The sequence below is a fragment of the Aedes aegypti genome, chromosome 2 (genome assembly GCF_002204515.2).
Source record: "Aedes aegypti strain LVP_AGWG chromosome 2, AaegL5.0 Primary Assembly, whole genome shotgun sequence".
In the NCBI taxonomy this organism is placed as follows: domain Eukaryota; kingdom Metazoa; phylum Arthropoda; class Insecta; order Diptera; family Culicidae; genus Aedes; species Aedes aegypti.
In genome coordinates, this window is record NC_035108.1 from 161,723,958 (window position 1) to 161,741,949 (window position 17,992).

Here is a 17,992-nt window from a genome sequence, read left to right on the forward strand (position 1 = left end):
AACCAAAAAGCCTGCTGATCGCAGTTGTCTTACGGATTGTCTTATTAGAAGCATTGTCAGTATCTTTATTTTCAAATCTGATAGTTTCCAAATATTTGAGGATATTCGAAAAAAAAATTGATTGTTTAATGAAATTTTTCAAATAGCTGGAATATATGTAACAATTTCAAAAAGCGAATTCATGCTTTATTATGGGTAGTGACCCGATTTTGACAATCCGTTTTTGAACGGGTTTTAAAATTCTCTGTAATATGTAAGCTATCCGTCTAAGTTCTTTCAATCCTACAAACTAATCTAATCTAATCTAATCTAAGTGCTTGCACAGCCAATATTGAAAAGCATCCTGTAAACACCAGAATTTCTTCTAGTATTTTCTAATCAGCATTAATATTTGCAGCATATCGAAAATAGGATACAAGTATTAAAATGGCCAGGCCCACTGTGCAGACTTGGGTTTGAAGGTAATTGCAAAATTCACGGCGATCAAATTATCCACGAATGAATAACGTGATAGACGAAAATTTTTCAATTTTACGATGGAAGAAACGGGGACAACCGTTTCATTCAGGGAGAGATAGATCAAATCGTTGGAAGTGGCGTTGCTAAGAAAGTTAATGCACGCTCAATTGTTGAGATCGATTTCCTGGGATGGGAAAACGATATTTATTCCTTATGTCCTGGCATTATATCCTCGGCTAAAGCGCCGTTACTCGCTCTCTGAAACGAAAAGACAAATTGTCCCTCTCCCATTATATATAAATTTACTTTAGTAAGACAAGATCATCGATCATCAACTTAAAACCAATTATCACTAGTCTTCTACTAAAATAAAGGATGATAAATGGAAAGGTCTCACCGAACACTTTGAAGTGTCTGAACAGGAATGGAATGTCCTCTAGGGGTATTCTGCTCCATTCATCGAAACCTTAGTAGCTGTCCTACTGCTTTTTCTTTAAGTCACCAAGCTTGATACTTCCAACACACTGTTACCCCTTCAGCGCTGCTTTGGTCTTTGGTCTTGATTGTTGTACACACTTTTCATTCAGTTTGAACACTATCCACATTTGACCACTTCAACTAAGTTGCTTTCATAAAACCTAATATAAGAATTGATCAGCTGAAACACCATTTTTATTCACTATTTTATTTACGCTAGTGATTAAATCATAAGTTCCTTCAATCCTACAAACTACTAAAAACTAAAATTATAATGACGTAAATTCAATTTTAAGCAAAATAGGGTGCAGAGCTACTTGGGCACTTCCATGATTCACTTTGGCATAGGAGGTTTTTCTCGGCCGAATTGTCTGAAAGTTTGTACTTTAGTACGACGCATATTGTGGCCAAATATGAGCTCACAAGCTTTCAAATAACCCCGCTGCCGCAGTGAATCAAGAGTGCCAAGAATAGGATCCGGCTCCCTACACGATGTAAAAAATAAAATAAAGTAAATTTGATATTGGGGGCCACATAGCCATAACGGTAAACATGCAGATACCATGCTGAGGGTCGTAGGTTAGAGTCCAGCCAGTTGAGGATTTTTTTTCGTAGAGTAAATTTTCTCGACTAGACTAGGGTAGAGTATGATCGTACCTGTCACACGATATACACATGCAAAATTGGTCGATTGACAAAGAGAGCTGTCAGTTAATAGCTGTGGAAGTGCTCATGAGAAGGTGAAAGCAGGCTTCTGTAGCGTCAGAAAGAAAAAGTAGAAATTTGATGGTAATTATTTGCACTAAAAAATGCGTCATTTTTGTAATTAACCTAAAAACTGTCGGGCACATATTAGGTGAATTTACATGATTTTTAAGGATGCTGCATACGCAGACTGAATGTTTTTATGTTTCCATTTAAATTCTAGGAATAAAATAAATTATTCCATTTAAATTCTAGGAATAAAGTACATGATTCCATTTATTGAAAATTAATCAGTTCCATGTTAGCAACCTTTACAAAAACATAGTATAAGTATCATTTGAAGGAGGGCTATGTGATTTCAAAAGTGATAGTGCATATGTTAGGTAAAATGAGTGAAAGAGGTTGGAGGGGGTCTCTAAAAAATTAACTTAATTTTCGAGTCTAGTACATGACTCTGATAACGGACTTATAGTGGAGGTCGAATTACGAAATCTGTCAAAAGATACAAACTCTAGTGGAATTAAATGGTGAAGTACTAAATTCGGTTTTCATTTGGGGCCCAGATAGCCGTAGCGGTAAACGCGCAGCTATTCAGCAAGACCAAGCTGAGGGTCGTGGGTTCGAATCCCACCGGTCGAGGATCTTTTCGGGTTGAAAATTTTCTCGACTGCCCAGGGCATAGAGTATCTTCGTACCTGCCACACGATATACGCATGCAAAAATGGTCATTGGCATAGTAAACTCTCAGTTAATAACTGTGGAAGTGCTCATAAGAACACTAAGCTGAGAAGCAGGCTCTGTCCCAGTGAGGACGTAACGCCAGAAAAGAAGAAGTTCTTTATAAATATTCCACTTAACAATTCGAAGGTTTATCATTATTTTTAATTTTGATTTTAATTACATAAATTATTTTTGAGAAATAAAATGTTATATAATTTTTGAGATTATAAACAAAATAGCAAAACCAAGATGGTTTGGTTGAGACAATTAGTTTTCAAGTCATTCACACTTGTATGTTTACCCATTTTTCTATGACGTAGATTAGTTCTTGAATTATAGCAATAAACGTCATTGTCACCTAATGCTTTGAATCTTAGAGAGAATATGAAGTATTTATGTATCTCGTACATTGTTTTTGATCCATTTATAACAAAAATCATATAAATTAAAGTATATTTTTTTTATTTTAATGTACATTAAAAATAAAAAATATTTTTTGAATTTTTGGGTCACCCTATCTTACGAAAGAGCACCCTAATGACGAAATAAAAAATACGGGTCCAAAATTTTTTAAAAAAGCATGACTGGAACAAATAAAAAATAAATAAAAAAATATTTGTTTTTTCGAACATCGACCGCCTTGGGGACGGACCAGCACAATTGTGCTGGTCTGAATTTGACCCTAAAAAGTTCATGGATTGATAGAATAGCCAAAATAAAGAAAGTTTTGTTCTACGAGATGATCAGTTTATAAGATAAATTTTGAAATAATCACTCAAATATGGTCCGTCCCGAAAGGGATATAGAGTAGTGATTGATCTGTAGATTCTGTGCGAGTGACGAAATCAGGATCTTGTCCGGTCGCGTAGTGTGGCTATGATAAGAGTATCGATCATCTATGTTCATGCTCACGTATTCTTTTCAAATTATATCTTTATCATTTACCAAAACGAATCCCTTGAATAACCGTTGAACATTGTGGAAGTGCAGAGGACTCCTCGGCTTCCATGAAGCAAGTAATACGACAATATTTCCCTCCGGTCCTCAGATTGACCTGCAGTACTCACACATTGAGGATGCTACTTGAGTAGTGTCTGTTGATTCCCTGTGTAAGTACAGCTGTTCTGACAATAACGAATAGCAACTGCGAAAAACATGCCCATGCTCATGCTCATAATATGAATTTTATCATATTTCGCTTTAGCCAAATCGTTACACAAAAGTATAAATAAAAAGCACGTTATAAGGACTGTTCATTTTATAAAGTGGACACTTTGGACATGCAATATCTTTTAATTTATCAATGAAATCGAAATCGGTTTTCTGTACATCGTTCGACTAATATTGTACAATGCTGTGGTAATAAAAAAGTTACCAAAATAATATGATTTCACACTAATAAGGCACAACGTTTAGAACGGTCGATTTTTGGAGGTTATCAAAATCAAGGATTATTAAAAATCGGCAGGAAAGTTCGACAATTTATATTTTTTATTTTCAAAAAATGGTTGTACTTAGAAAGCATCATCAATTAGAAGCTTGCTAAAAAATATCAAGTTATTTTTGGAGAAGCAATTTTGCAGATATCATAAAATCATTTTTTATCATTTTTTTTTTAAAGAAAAATATCTTAAATTTAAATGGAACTGATATGAGTAGAATTTTAAGATTTAAAGTACGTTCAGACGGAAGTAATAATATAGTATTTATAATAAAAATAACTTACGCCTTCATAGAGTTGCTGATTTAGTCCCCACGTCATATTTTAAGCACAATAGAAAAACAAATAATTCATTTTCAGAAGACCACTCAAAGCACAGTGACAATCATCAAGATTGGGAACACTGCTTGAATTAAATCAAATTTATTTTGCATGTATTATTTTCAGAATGTGTTATTCTGAGACTACCTATCACAATATTTTGAGAAAAACGCTTACAGTTTGCTCTAGATCGATAAACATGCGTATATAATTTTAAATGTATGGGATTTTTCAATAAAACGACCATAAAGAGTAAATTTGGTACCCAAGAATGCGGTTAAAACTCAAGATTTTGCTTTTTTTATACATACAGTCATCTCCCCTAACTCGATATTGAAGGGACCATCGAGTTAGGGAGGTATCGAGATACAGAACACATATTTTTTAAATTTTAAACTTTTCATTATTTTGACAAAATACATTCAAAACAGTGATTTTAGCGTGACAAAGAGTACCATTTTGTCATATTTACCTATGTGGTACTCTTTCAATGGCCTGAATGAATGAAAATTCAATCACCCAGAAATGGGTAGTAAACCTTAATTTTACTATCAATTTTATCATAATATTCAAATTTATAAAATGTATAAACATTTGAAGGGCATTTGAAACTTTTCATGAAAATATCGAGTTAGAGAGGTAAGCTCACATGGAAAACTCGAACTGATCGCATCGAGGTAGGGAACATCGAGTTAGAGAGGAATCGACTTACAGAGGTATCGAAGCAAGCTACATTGGGTCCCTTCATTCCATCGAGTTAGGGGAAATATCGAGATACAGAATATCGAGTAAGGGAGAGTTAACTGTAAATAGTTTCTTTAGTAATCTAAACCAGTTTTGAACACGCTTATTACTTTACTTTTTTGCTGGTAGTAAAAATATGGTGAATCAGCAAATTTGACCATAAGGAATAGATCACTAAAGTGACTCAGCGTCATGAACTGATGGAATATTACACTGCGGAACACGTTTTTGTCTCCAGCACCAAAAAACCGCTATTCACTTAATTAAGGGTTGCTGAATCCATTGCCGTTTTCAGAAATATCATAGCACGTCTAGTTTTTGAGATATTGGCTGTTGAAAATGCAAAAAATGACTATTTCAGCCAACTTGCATGCAAGTTTGCCAGCTTGTAAGGTAATATATTGGCTTAATTTGCCACAGAATTCAAACTTTATGTGTATAATAATACTTATTATCAATGTTTGTAATACTTTCGATGCGAAAAAGTTAGTTTTTGATGGTTTAGAGAATTGTTGTTTTTTTTTCATATAGAAGAAACGAAGAATTTTGTATGGAGACTGCAAGCATATTGAAAAAATCGGTTTAATCGAAATTTAATCGCGCAATTTCAATTAAATTATGTCTGAAATGAAAGTTCAAGTTCTATTTTGCATGTTTGGCGGATTAGATCACAAAAAATTTTGACAAATCGTACTTTAAATTTCATGTACACATGAATAAAACCAGTGTTTTATACAACTTTGGCGACCTGCAGCTAAAAATTGTGACGTGTTGGAACATTTCTGAGACTGGCACCAGATTTAGCAACACCAAATCTACTAAAGACACATAATTTGATCCTTGAGACACGCAAAAATGTCATTTTTGTTACGCTGTGTTATTGATGTTTTTAAAAGCTCTACCTTAAGTTGAATAGTAAAGGATACCAACATACAATTTGTTCATTAAATTTAGGATTTTTTCATGCGAAAAATAATGCTTGAACTTGACGTACAGTTTTTCTTAGGAGTTTTTGCAAAAACTATTTAGTTCTTCAACCGAAAGCATTTTGTAAGTTTCTGTATTTTCATAACATTGTAGAATAATAGTTGAACGATACACAGAAAACCGTTTACGATTTCATCAATAAATAAAAAAGATATAGCATAAAAAAGGTGTCCACTAGGGTGCGGCTTATTTTTCAAAAGTTCTCAAAACCAAAAATTCGTGTGCTCTACTGAATTATTATCACATTAAAAGAGAAACCTCAAAATATGAGCCAAAAATATTAACATTTAGAGGTGGCGCAAGCGTCTTGAAGGTGAATTTTCAAGTTATGAAAAATGACCTTCAGTGAAATAAACATAACTTTGTAATTTTTCAACCGATTTTGAAACTTTTAGCATAAATACCTTCAAAATTAAATTTGTAAAAACTTTGTAGAACATCGAATTTATCTAAAATTAAAACTAGTCTTAGTTATAAATACTTTTATCCAAATTTTTCCTCATTTTACTAAAAAAATCATTTTTGTTTGACCATTACTTCATAATTACTCAATCGATTCCGAATCTTTCTTCATGTTTTTGAAGCAAATTTATTTGTTTTTCATTGTTCATACGACACTTTTTTTTCTAAAAAAAGGTTTTGACTTAGTAATTCAACAAAAACTACCCAAAAACATGATTTTTCAATGAAAAAATATTTTTTTTATTGATTATTTAAGTTTTTTCGCCGGAAATTGCATTTTTTCTGTTAAACTTAAATTTATAAAGCATCTTGCCTTAATTACGAGTTGAACAGTGCATATATATTTTACATACGCAAAAATATTTTTGTTGCAGAATTATTTAAAAATTGTTGCAAAGTCACTCACAAAGGTTAAACAAATGAGAAAAACCAGTTTCAGCTTTGATGATAATATTTAACTGGCAAATAATTGAAAAAACTGGCATTTTTCGTTAAAAATCATGTTTTTGTCAGGGGGAGTATACGCAACGAGGTGCGCCTACCGTTCATGTTTTGTGGGTGCATTCGTTTGGTTCACAACGCTGCTAGGCATCCTGCTGTTTGAGTTTTGAAATGCATCAGCATTTGCTGCCTGGCATGGCCCGCGTTTCAACCTGTGCTTTTTGGGTCGTCCCGCGTGAGAGATGATGCTGTTTGGGCCGGCCCGTCCGATAGATGATTGTTAGGGGAGTTTTGTTTATAATTGACAGACGTACACCCACCCTGGTTTTTGTTCAGTTTTTGCTAAAAAACTTGGTCAAGACATTTTTTTAGTGAAATGTGATGTATGAGAGGTTTGAAACCAATTGAATAAGCTTCAAAATCATATGAAAAGATTTGGAATCGGTTGAGTAATCCTGAAGTTATGGTCAAACAAAGTTGAAATTTATAGAAAAATGAGGAAAATTTTTGAGAAAATTACTAATAACTAAAACTATTTTTGATTTTAGACAAATTTGATGTTCTATAGAGTTTTCATAAATTTAATTTTGAAGGTATTGATGCTAAAAGTTTCAAAATCGATTGAAAAATAACACAGTTATGTTTACTTCACTGAAGGTCATTTTTCATAACCTGAAAATTTACCTTCAAGACGCTTGCGCCACCTCTAAATTTTAATATTTTTGGCTCAGATTTTGAGGTTTCTCTTTTAATGTGATTAGAATTCAGTAGAGCATACGAATTTTTTGTTTTGAGAACTTTTGAAAAATAAGCCGCACCCTAGTGTCCACTTTATAAAATGAACAGTCCTTATTTGAAATTTCGTTCATATTAGTCCATAAATAAATGAGATCTAGCCTATTAAAGTTGATTATTTTATATGGAACAGTTTCTAACGTATTGTCCAATACTGTCGGTAATACGTTGAAGGACATCCGCTGTCTGCTGTGTTTGTTCGGGACCTAGTAGTTCATCATCACCCAGGCAGAAGCATTCGCTACGAAATTTATTGCAGAACACTAATTCGATAACATGTTTGAATAATGGTGAACTCTAGTATTTTGTAATTACGTTATTCGTTCATTTTTCTGATATTAGCTCGACGGAAGGTTCCACGGCGTCCCTTCGTTTGCGCAAATTTGTTCTTGATTAGGTACAGTTTCTGTTGAAAACAGATTCATCTATCGAAACGAAACAGATACGTTTTGGTTGAGATTGGTGATTGCCTGTCAAACATTAATTCCACAACCTGGAAGGGAGAAATGTTTGTTTTTCTTTTTTAAATTTCTTTATTAGTATCATTCTCAATATTACATTCATTTCTTATATCTAGGTGTTCTGTGTTATTTGACAACACTATCATCCTAATTTGGTAAAACAAATATAAGATTTTATTTTCATTTTGTTAACAACATATTACATTCAATTTGCCGTAGCAGTTCAGATTTTTTACAGGTGAGTTGATTTCACCTGCTTATAAGAGAAAAAACACATTTTCAATTTACTTAACCTAAACATATAACGCATTAATCGTCGCAATAAAAGAGTGTGACCATTTTGGGTGTTCTGTTTGATCTTTCGACATTGACGCTTGCTCCTTAGCAGTGCGTCAAGAAAGCCCGAGTAGTCCTCAGTTGTTTTCCCTCTCGGGTCGTGCGCCTATTTTCTCTGAGTGCTTTTATATAGCCGAGCAAACGAGTTAAGCTGAAGTGGATTGTTGCTGCTCAGTCAAGGATGACGGATCAATTGGTGAGCTCGTTTCATGCTACTATTTCTATTCTATAAAATATGTATGACTGCACATTCAATCGATACAACGGTAGGACGTTAATATGATTCTAATGATGATTCTCTAATTCATGAATTATTTATGTTTAACATTTTTTTGTTTTCAAAACACCCCTTTCTTTTTATCTTTATTTTTGTAATTAAAAAATCTTTGAACGGTTCGATACTACAAGTGTAGACTTGCGAAAGGTTCACTTTATTCAACAAACTTTTGATGGTTCGCCACTGTAAGTGTCGGCATAAGAATAAGAGTGTTCTTTGATGTTCCAGCCAATCGAGTTTTTTGTTTCTTTTCAAATAAGTAAAATATAATAACACATGCTTTCGTCCCGACAGCTGTAGGAATGTTACATTTAGGGGGACCTCTTTTGAGTTTAGATCCAGGTTTCAAATACGTTTCAGTAATTACTGCTATATGCACGTTATTAACTGTAAGAAAATTAGTGGTGGCTTTGAACATTGAATCAATCATTAAATTCAATTGTTCAGTTAGAAAATTAAAATCTGAGGCAGATATATCACTTGAAGTGGGTACATTTGATGCTTTCCCATTGGAATTTTCGGTAGACAAAGAGGCGGAGTAGGTGTTACCTGTGGCGGTAGGGTTTTTTTCCATTTGATTTGAAACAAGTAGAATGGTATTCATAGAACGAATAGGGAAGGAGTTCAAATTACCTGCTACGATATCGGCAAAGTATTTACCGTAGGTAGATACATGCGAAATTGATAGATTCGAACGGCTATCCGACGGATTAAAATTAGTTTGCGAATGAGCATGATTATGATCTTCCCGATGGGTATGATTCCTAATCAAGCGATCGTTAACTGAAAAATGAGTATTGTTCGATACTGTACCAGGAAAATTCCTGAAACGACCAGAGTTGCTTGCTGTCACTATCAACGCTTGAAATTTGCTGATTTGTACAGGCTGACTGCGATACAATTCGGATCATTCCATTTCACATCAACATCATGCTGTCTACTCCATCACCAGTGCATTGATAGCGATAGACTTTGGATATCACTGATAGGTCAAGTTTAGCCTTAAAATAAGCAAATAAAATGACAATTTATCAGTACTATATTCTTGATAGTGCTGCAGACGGATTGAAACTGTTTGTTGGTCACTGAAAAAGTTTAATAGCGTGGGTAATTACCACGTGATCACTCATTCTGCAGTGATTATGATCTAGAGTGCGATGTCGCATCACCGCTGTTGGTTGTCAAATCAAAGTGATATTGATAGTTCGCAACTGATATTGACAGTTTTAGACCATCAGTCATGAGCTGATATGACTGATATTGTGCAACTCTGGAAACGACCGTTATCGTAACGGATATTATCCTTCATCTGCCTGGCACGATCCTCAATGACTCTTTTGTGTGAAGGGCAATTCCAAAAATTTGACTTATGATTGGCCCCGCAATTAGAGCATATAAACTTGGTGGTATCTTCCTTCACTGGACAGATGACCTTGGCGTGAGAAGAACCTCCGCAAATCATGCATTTAACATCCATGCGACAATGTTTTGTACCATGACCCCACTTTTGGCAACGACGGCACTGAGTGGGGTTCTGGTAATTTCCTCCAGGTTTCTGGAAATGTTCCCATGTCACACGGACTTCGAACAAAAGTTTTGCTTTTTCTAAAGCTTTAATATTATTTAGTTCTTTTTTGTTAAAGTGAACTACCGTTTTGACTCATATTCCGAACACTTAAGGATAAAAGTGACTTCAAATGCATCTGATGGTCATAAATTAGCTGATATTCGTGAAAATTTTGATTCTCCCACAAGGTATAACTGTTAGCTGTTGGGTGAGCACATAAAAATGTGTATTTTAACTTGTTTAGTATTGTTTTTACGTAAAAGTATGGAATAATATTTTGATTCAAATGCTGAACACTGTGTTCATTCTGCCTCATATTCCGAACACCTTGATTCAAATTCCGAACAGCACGAATAAATCGTATTCTAATGAATAATTTTGCAAACAAATTTATTTGAGCTAGTTTTACTGACCCCGAACTAGACAATCAACACTACTCCCGATGTATAAAATATATTGGAAGACGTAAAATTCAATTGCAATCGACTGCCATTTTGAGGTTATTTGGTGACATTTTTCAGCGAAACATTTCAACCAAGTCGCCATACAAAAACAACAAAAAGTGTTCGAAATATGAGTCTGTTCGGAATTTAAGACAAAACGGTAAATAATATTCTTAAGAAAGCCCTTTCCGAACAATGCCAGATTGGGTTCTCTTTTTCATAATGATTACTTGGACTGGGGAAAATCCAAGTAAATCATTTATTCCATTTGTGATCTCTTTAGGTGATTTAAAGCTTATTTTAGAAGTTAAGAGGTCTGCTACTGATTTGGAATCGTTTCCCTCCTAGATGTCGAAAGATAAACTCTTGAACTCGGAAAGAAATTGTCTCATGCGTTGAAACCAACCTCAGATGCTGATTGAGCCATTTTTCTACTTCAGCCTCCTCATCATCTAGGACAAATAGGTGGATCTTAGTAGCTTGTTACTCTCTAATACTCTTCCGACCGTAACTTATAAGTATTCACAAGAACAGATACAACAAGAGCACAATTTGGTAGATCTTACCCCGTAACGCACCTCGAAAAGGTGATCTACCTACGTTACGGGTCAACTTAGGAGACCTTTCAAGACGATTTTGAATAAACGTTCAGTTTTGTCGTCATAAGTAAAAAATTGTGCTTCTTCTCTTCAAGATGTTTGAGAAGAAGTTCGCGATCTTTAAGAGTTTCCGGCAAAACGCGACAGTCTCCTTTCTTTTCCCCTTTCTGATTCCCCTAATGGAGTTCAAGATCTCCTGCCTAAATCCCCCAAATTCGAAACAACTGACCACCATAGGCGGTACTCTTTCCCAAGACGGTGTCCAAGAAGGATTACCACCGCTAGCTTTCGCCAACGGGTCCAACAAAAAATCGAAGGCACGGCAAACAAGGATCGTAAAGGGATCAATAGTAGAAAGAATAGTACTGAAAAGTACTGTTTTAGTAGCACTGAAAAGTACCGTTTTTAATTTTAGTTTCTTTTATATACCAAATTTCTTCTTCTTTTCGTTCAGTTGGCGTAGTCATGTGAATATAATGCGTGCGATCTGAAAATGCTTTTGGTCATGAAAATAGGTTCGAATTCCATCGGTGGAAGCTATTTTTGTTATTTATGAACCTTGTGATAATTATCGCGATAAATTTAGAGACGATAAAGTTGGATAAGTGAAAATGATCTGATCATTCTTGGCCTATCGTCAGTACTATGATCAACAATTGAGCAGATCACGCATTGAGTTTTCCGCAAAAAAGACAGCAAGGAATGGTCGGGTTGGTTGTAGGACAAAAGGTTGAAGGACAGAAGGTCGAATGACAAAAGGTCGAAGGGACAAAAGGTTGAATGGACAAAAGGTCGAAAGGATAAAAGGTCGAATGACGAAAAAAGACGAATGGTCAAAAATTTAGGAAGAACAAAAGGCTATGCTCTTTAGATAAAAAAGCAAGTTATCACTAAACCAAGCACAATAGTTACAGCTAAAATAGACGTGACGAAAACGCAACAAATTTTCACAGAAAGACCGTGTGCTGAGGGAGGTTCAATTTCAGTTGCTCAACTATATTTTCGGGGTGAAATTTTATTAGACTTTGCATACAAGCTGGCAAACTTGCATACAAGTTGGCTGAAATGGTCGAATTTGGCATTTTCAATAGTCAATATCTCAAAAACTAGACGTGCTATGATATTTTTGAAAACGGCAATGGTTTCAGCAACCTATAACTGAGTAAATAACGGTATTTTGGTGCTTGAGACAAAAACGTGTTCCGCAGTGTAATCCATTGCAAATTTTTCATTACTTGTAAGATTTTTGGAAGAAGCCTGATTTCTAGTTGGATTCTTAGAGGTCTTCAGTGTTATGAGAAACTCAAATTCTCATTACTCACAATTGAAATTTTGCATGTGTAAGTTGTCAAAAACGCATCTCAAAAAGTAATGGATGAGTTGGCTCTTCTGTTTGACCCATTGTCTCGCAGTTCCACAGTTTACTCCCATAAAGCAATGTTTTTTTGTTAGTCTGGTAGAATTATAGAAATCCTTTTTAACGAAAACAACAACATTCAGCTATCCCAAGTTTTTGACAGGATTTATAACTCAATTATTTTTGACGGGTTGAGTGTGATTGAGTGATTTTGCACGAAAACAGGTCCGGCTCTTAGTATGTATTTGCTTGTATTAGTCACGAAAAAGATGTAAACAAATCGATCAGCTGATGGTGACGGCAAGTCTGCCAAAAATTTTGTTCGCAGTTTGCCAATATGACGTCATTTTCATTGCACAACTATCCCTTCAAATACTAATTTGATCTTCGACCGCACCTCTTAACATCCCACATCGTAGAGCGGGTCCAGATCACGTGGGGATCATACGGGAGCGTTCCCCGGTCAAGTATCACAATTCTTGGACCGAGTGAATTTATTACACCGGTGGATTAGACTATTCTACAAATTTTCTCACCTTTCGTCGATCATATGCCCAAGCTTAATGAAAAATTCTAAACAAACATTTGAAAAGGGCTCAAGATGTCTTGGACCTTTTTTCGGAAACTTTGTAGTTGATCCCATTTTAGCTCGCCCACGCAAAGTAACACCACTATCAAGAGGATTAATGTTGGCTTTTACTGATAGTGGTATTGGTGAGCGTGATCAAGTTGAATTGGGCTCAACAGCGTCTTGCAAAACCATTGTTTACCAATGTTGGTGTGCTCTTTTCAAATGTTTGTCCAGAATTATCACTGAAACGTTTATGTTACGTAAATCAGGAGCATTGCTTTTTTTGTTTGCTTCAAAATTGTATTAGTACTGCGTCGATCAGGTTGTTGCGTTATCAGTTGCAAGTTTATTTCTTTTCGTTAGTCAACAGCGAGGTGTTTTTGGTTCATGCACTGATTTGCAGTTCAAATCATAATGTCAGCGAAAACGGTACTTTTCCTCTGGTGAGTTGGTCATTCGATAATTTTCAACCGAAATTTTATTATTTTCTTATTTTTTAGTTTGATTCAAATCCTTGAGACCATAAGCTCTCTGGGGACAAAAACATCGTTGGCTCTGAATTGTGTCCAACCACAAAAAGCTGGAATATGTAGTCTTCGTTTTGTCAAAGTGTTAGAAAAAGATGTTATCGATAGTGCTACCCAAGCAACGTCAGACAAGGTGATACACATCGAGCAGTCACAACTGGAGTACATTCCGGAAGTTTTGTTCAACAGATTTCCACAAATGGAAACCTTTCAAGCGATTGGTGTGGGGCTGAAAAAGTTTTCTGCCGATGCTTTTGCCAAATCGCCAAAGTTGAAGCTTTTGGACGTGTCGGTCAATTCGATTAGCATCCTGCCGCAGGACGTTTTCGGAACATGTCAGCACCTGGAACTGATCAATATGGCCCAGAACAGATTGCATCTCTTCAATGGAATCGAGCTCATAGGATGCAATAAGCTTCGTCAATTAAACATATCATCCAACCAACTTATATTTATCAATTGGGATCCACTGAACGATTTGCGTCATTTAGAGCAAATTGATTTGAGTAATAACTTGATCTCCTCCGTTACAGTTCCAAGACATGTAAAACGCATTGTAGCCCGCAATAATCACATCCATAAACTGACCACTGATTCAAATTCCTTCATATTTTTGCTGGAACATTTGGATGCATCGAGAAACCGGTTGAGCAATATAGATGTTCTTGCCCGCTTCGGTAAGATGACCTACATAAATCTCTCGTACAACCGATTACTGAATGTGGATTTTGCACTGTTTAAAAACATGCCTTCCCTCGTGGAGCTTAATCTGGCCTATAATAACATATTCGTTGTAACGACGTCTGATGTTAAGCTCATTGCGCTCGAGTCGGTAGATCTGTCAAACAACGAGCTGACGCGCTTATCAGAAGCTGATAGTAAGGGATTCTCACAGGCGAGGAAACTGCTCTTGAACAATAATTATTTGGTCAAATTGGAGGTTATGAAAGGTGCAATCAACTTTCCTAGACTGCAGTCGATTTCACTGAATGGAAATGATTGGGCTTGTCCGGATATGGAGGCAATGCTTACAGAACTAGGTGCAAAGAAAATCACTGTCAAACCTACCGATGAAGCATGTGGAACTTATCAGGTCAAGAAAAGAGATTTATGCTGTCGCGATTTGAGCACTTCTTTTGACGAGCTTGTTTTGTTGGAAACACAAAAATTATCCGAGATGAGACAAGTGGACCAAAGTAGAACAGTATCAGCCTCGACCGTAAAACCAACATCGGTGACGCGTCAGAAACAAGTTTCCGTTACAGCAAACAAAGAATCAGTTTCCCGATACTCTGAAGAGATGCACAATCTATCGAATTCGTTGCGTGAGACTATGAGTCGTCTTGCTATCATCGAAGCAGAGCTAAAAGCTTCGAAAAGTGAGAAGGTCATCTTGAAAGATTCCCTGGACCGAGCACAGATCGAATTGAAAGCCCTGAATGAGAAGCTAGCTCGTTGTAAATCTACTGTTAATCAACGGACTGGACAAACTGTGCTGATTAATTGAAATACTGGGACATATAATTGATTTAAGATAAAGAATGTAAATCTTTTTGCTTTAAACAAATAAGATTTGTTTCTAAGTGTGTTTGAGGTGCGTATTTTTCTCAAAAAACGACAATTTTTGATGAGCTCAAAATATATGAATATCCAAATTGAAAAATATAAACAGGCGCCCGAATGCACATACTCTCTCTCTCTCCATATCTGCAAATTTATCACTTTCCGCTGAACGATTTGCGTCATTTAGAGAAAATTGATTTGAGTAATAACTTGACTTCCTCAGTTGCAATTCCAAGACATGTAAAGCGCATCGTGGCCCGCAATAATCACATCCATAAACTGACCACTGATTCAAATTCCTTCATATTTTTGCTGGAACATTTGGATGCATCGAGAAAACGGTTGAGCAATATAGATGTTCTTGCCACTTCGGCAAGATGACCTACATAAATCTCTCGTACAACCGATTACTGAATGTGGATTTTGTACTGTTTAAAAACATGTCTTCCCTCGTGGAGCTTAATCTGGCCCATAATAACATATTCGTTGTAACGACGTCTGATGTTAAGCTTGTTGCGCTCGAGTCAGTAGATCTGTCAAACAACGAGCTGACACGCTTATCAGAAGCCGATAGTAAGGGCACGGTGTCTTTGTGGAGCAACTTTATTGCAAAAAAATAGGTAAGTCTGAAATTTCAAACTTAAAACAATTAGATTTTTCTCTTTCATTTGCGACCAAAATCAAAATAATCGGTCGGGGGGTCCAGAACATTTTTTTTTTAATTTTGTGTAAAGTGTTTATGGATATGCGTTGTTGTACCAACGCACATTGCGTGGAACGTATGGAGGTACGGGACAAACTGCAAGATCAAACCATTTGAATACCTTGGCATGGAAATTAAAGTTGTTCTTGGTCAAAAGAGCTGTAATAAGCATAAATGACATATGATATACGCATAATCGCAAAACTGTCTCAAGCATCATTTCAATTATTTTCCACAAAAACCCTTGAAAATCGTACCTAAATTGATCATAATGATATAAGAAGTTATTAGGAAATATTTCTCGCATAACTTATGATCTCGTCCTAAGGTGAAGATGCATCGAAGTCAAACTTCGAATTTTCAAGAGCACAAATCTAGAGAACCAGACAACCTTTTACGTCGAACATTTTATTGATTGGTCGCCACCAGCGAGTGACCCGTGAGTTGCCGGTTGTCTGCTTCTCTAGACTTGTGCTATTGGAAATTCGAGGTTTGGCTTCTACGTATCTTCACCCTAAAAACCATTGGTAACTGAGTGTGTAGCTCGTTGTTATTAAGCAGATAAACGGACAAAAATAAAAACTGTCACTGCTGGGAGACAGAGGGGGATGATCTTCTCTTCATCGTAGCATTGTGAAATAAAGTGTAAATCCATTCGTTTGCTCAGTAATAACAGTAATTTGGTCACCTATGGCTTTTAGGACGAGATCATACATTATGCGAATTTCCTCTTTTTACTCGTAGATACAAAAGTGAAACACCGGAATCTTTTCAAATGTATTACATAACATAACAGTCTCTATATGAACTTTGAATCGCAATAGCAATTGCAAAACTGGAATTATGTTCAACTTTTTAATTTTTTACTGATCAATATTAGCAAAATGAGTATTCTGTGGGGTTGTGCTAAATGAATATTGCATTCAAAAATTTACTAGAATATTATGAACATTTGTATGAAAATGCAAACTTCAAATTTTGAGCGCTGTTTTCTCAATGTCTACTTATTCCATATGGGACAGTTATGCCTTTATGGGCAGTATAGATGGATAACAGTTTTATAAAATGACCGGTCGCATTTGAAAAAAAGCGCTGAAATCTTGACTAATATCCATTCTACAGTATTCCTAGTATACTTAAATATTTACTTACAGATATACATACGTACATTCATTTATATATACATCCAAACATATGTACATTAGGGCGATTCAAATTTGAAAATTGTTTGAAAATCCAATCTCCCATATGCTACTTACCATCTTTACCATAAAAATAGTGATCTGTGAAATTTTCAGTTCTCTAGGTGCTGATTTAAAGGTGGTCCAAAGACAATGTAGGTCTATATGTAAATTACTATGGAGATTTTTTGAGAAATGTTCCAAACACGCTATTACTGTTAAGTAAGAAAAAACTTATCATCCCATATTGAAAACTCATTCTTCAAATCTTAATGAAGGATGTTGCTGAAGAAACAAATCCTTTTGAGCTAATTTTGTTTGGGATATTTTTACATGTTTGCAGGGCTATAATCCCATATTAAGCTAAATAATAGCAAACAAACTCATGAATATCTCTTCTGCTTTCCGTTGGATTGAATTTCTCTCTTGAGCAAATTTCTTTGTTATGGTAGAAGAATGAGTTTTTAGTTTGTACTTATATTACATTACAAGCGTGTTTGGAATATATCTCAAAATTTCTTTATAGTAATTTCCATATAGAGCTACATTGTCTATGGGCCACCTTTAAATCTCCACCTAGAAAGCTGAAAATTTCACAGAACGCTTTTTATATAGTAAGGATGACAAGAAACATATGGAAGATTGGATTCTCAAACATTTTTAATTTTTGAACCACCCCAATGTACATAAACACACGGATACGCAAATACAAACATATGTGCAAGTCTCTCGAAATCAAACAAAAAAAAATACTCTAGACCCCCCGACCGATTATTTTGGTTTTTGCAGCAAATGAACACGAGAGACCTAGATTTTATTGTGGCGAAGTTTCAGACTTACCTATTTTTTTGTTAT

The 17,992-nt window shown here is 35.4% G+C and overlaps 2 protein-coding genes across 2 annotated transcripts in view; one reads left to right on the top strand and one right to left on the bottom strand.

The window, feature by feature from the left end:
- The window catches only part of LOC5572908 (Krueppel-like factor luna), a 143,506-nt gene that overhangs the window by 46,269 nt on the left and 79,245 nt on the right, over positions 1-17,992 (bottom strand). The window lies entirely within an intron of this gene.
- Positions 13,484-15,281, top strand: LOC5572910 (protein artichoke). Its single transcript, XM_001660601.2, has 2 exons — positions 13,484-13,606; positions 13,664-15,281. The coding sequence occupies exons 1-2, from the start codon at positions 13,578-13,580 to the stop codon at positions 15,195-15,197; spliced, it is 1,563 nt and encodes a 520-aa protein (XP_001660651.2). The 5' UTR covers positions 13,484-13,577; the 3' UTR covers positions 15,198-15,281.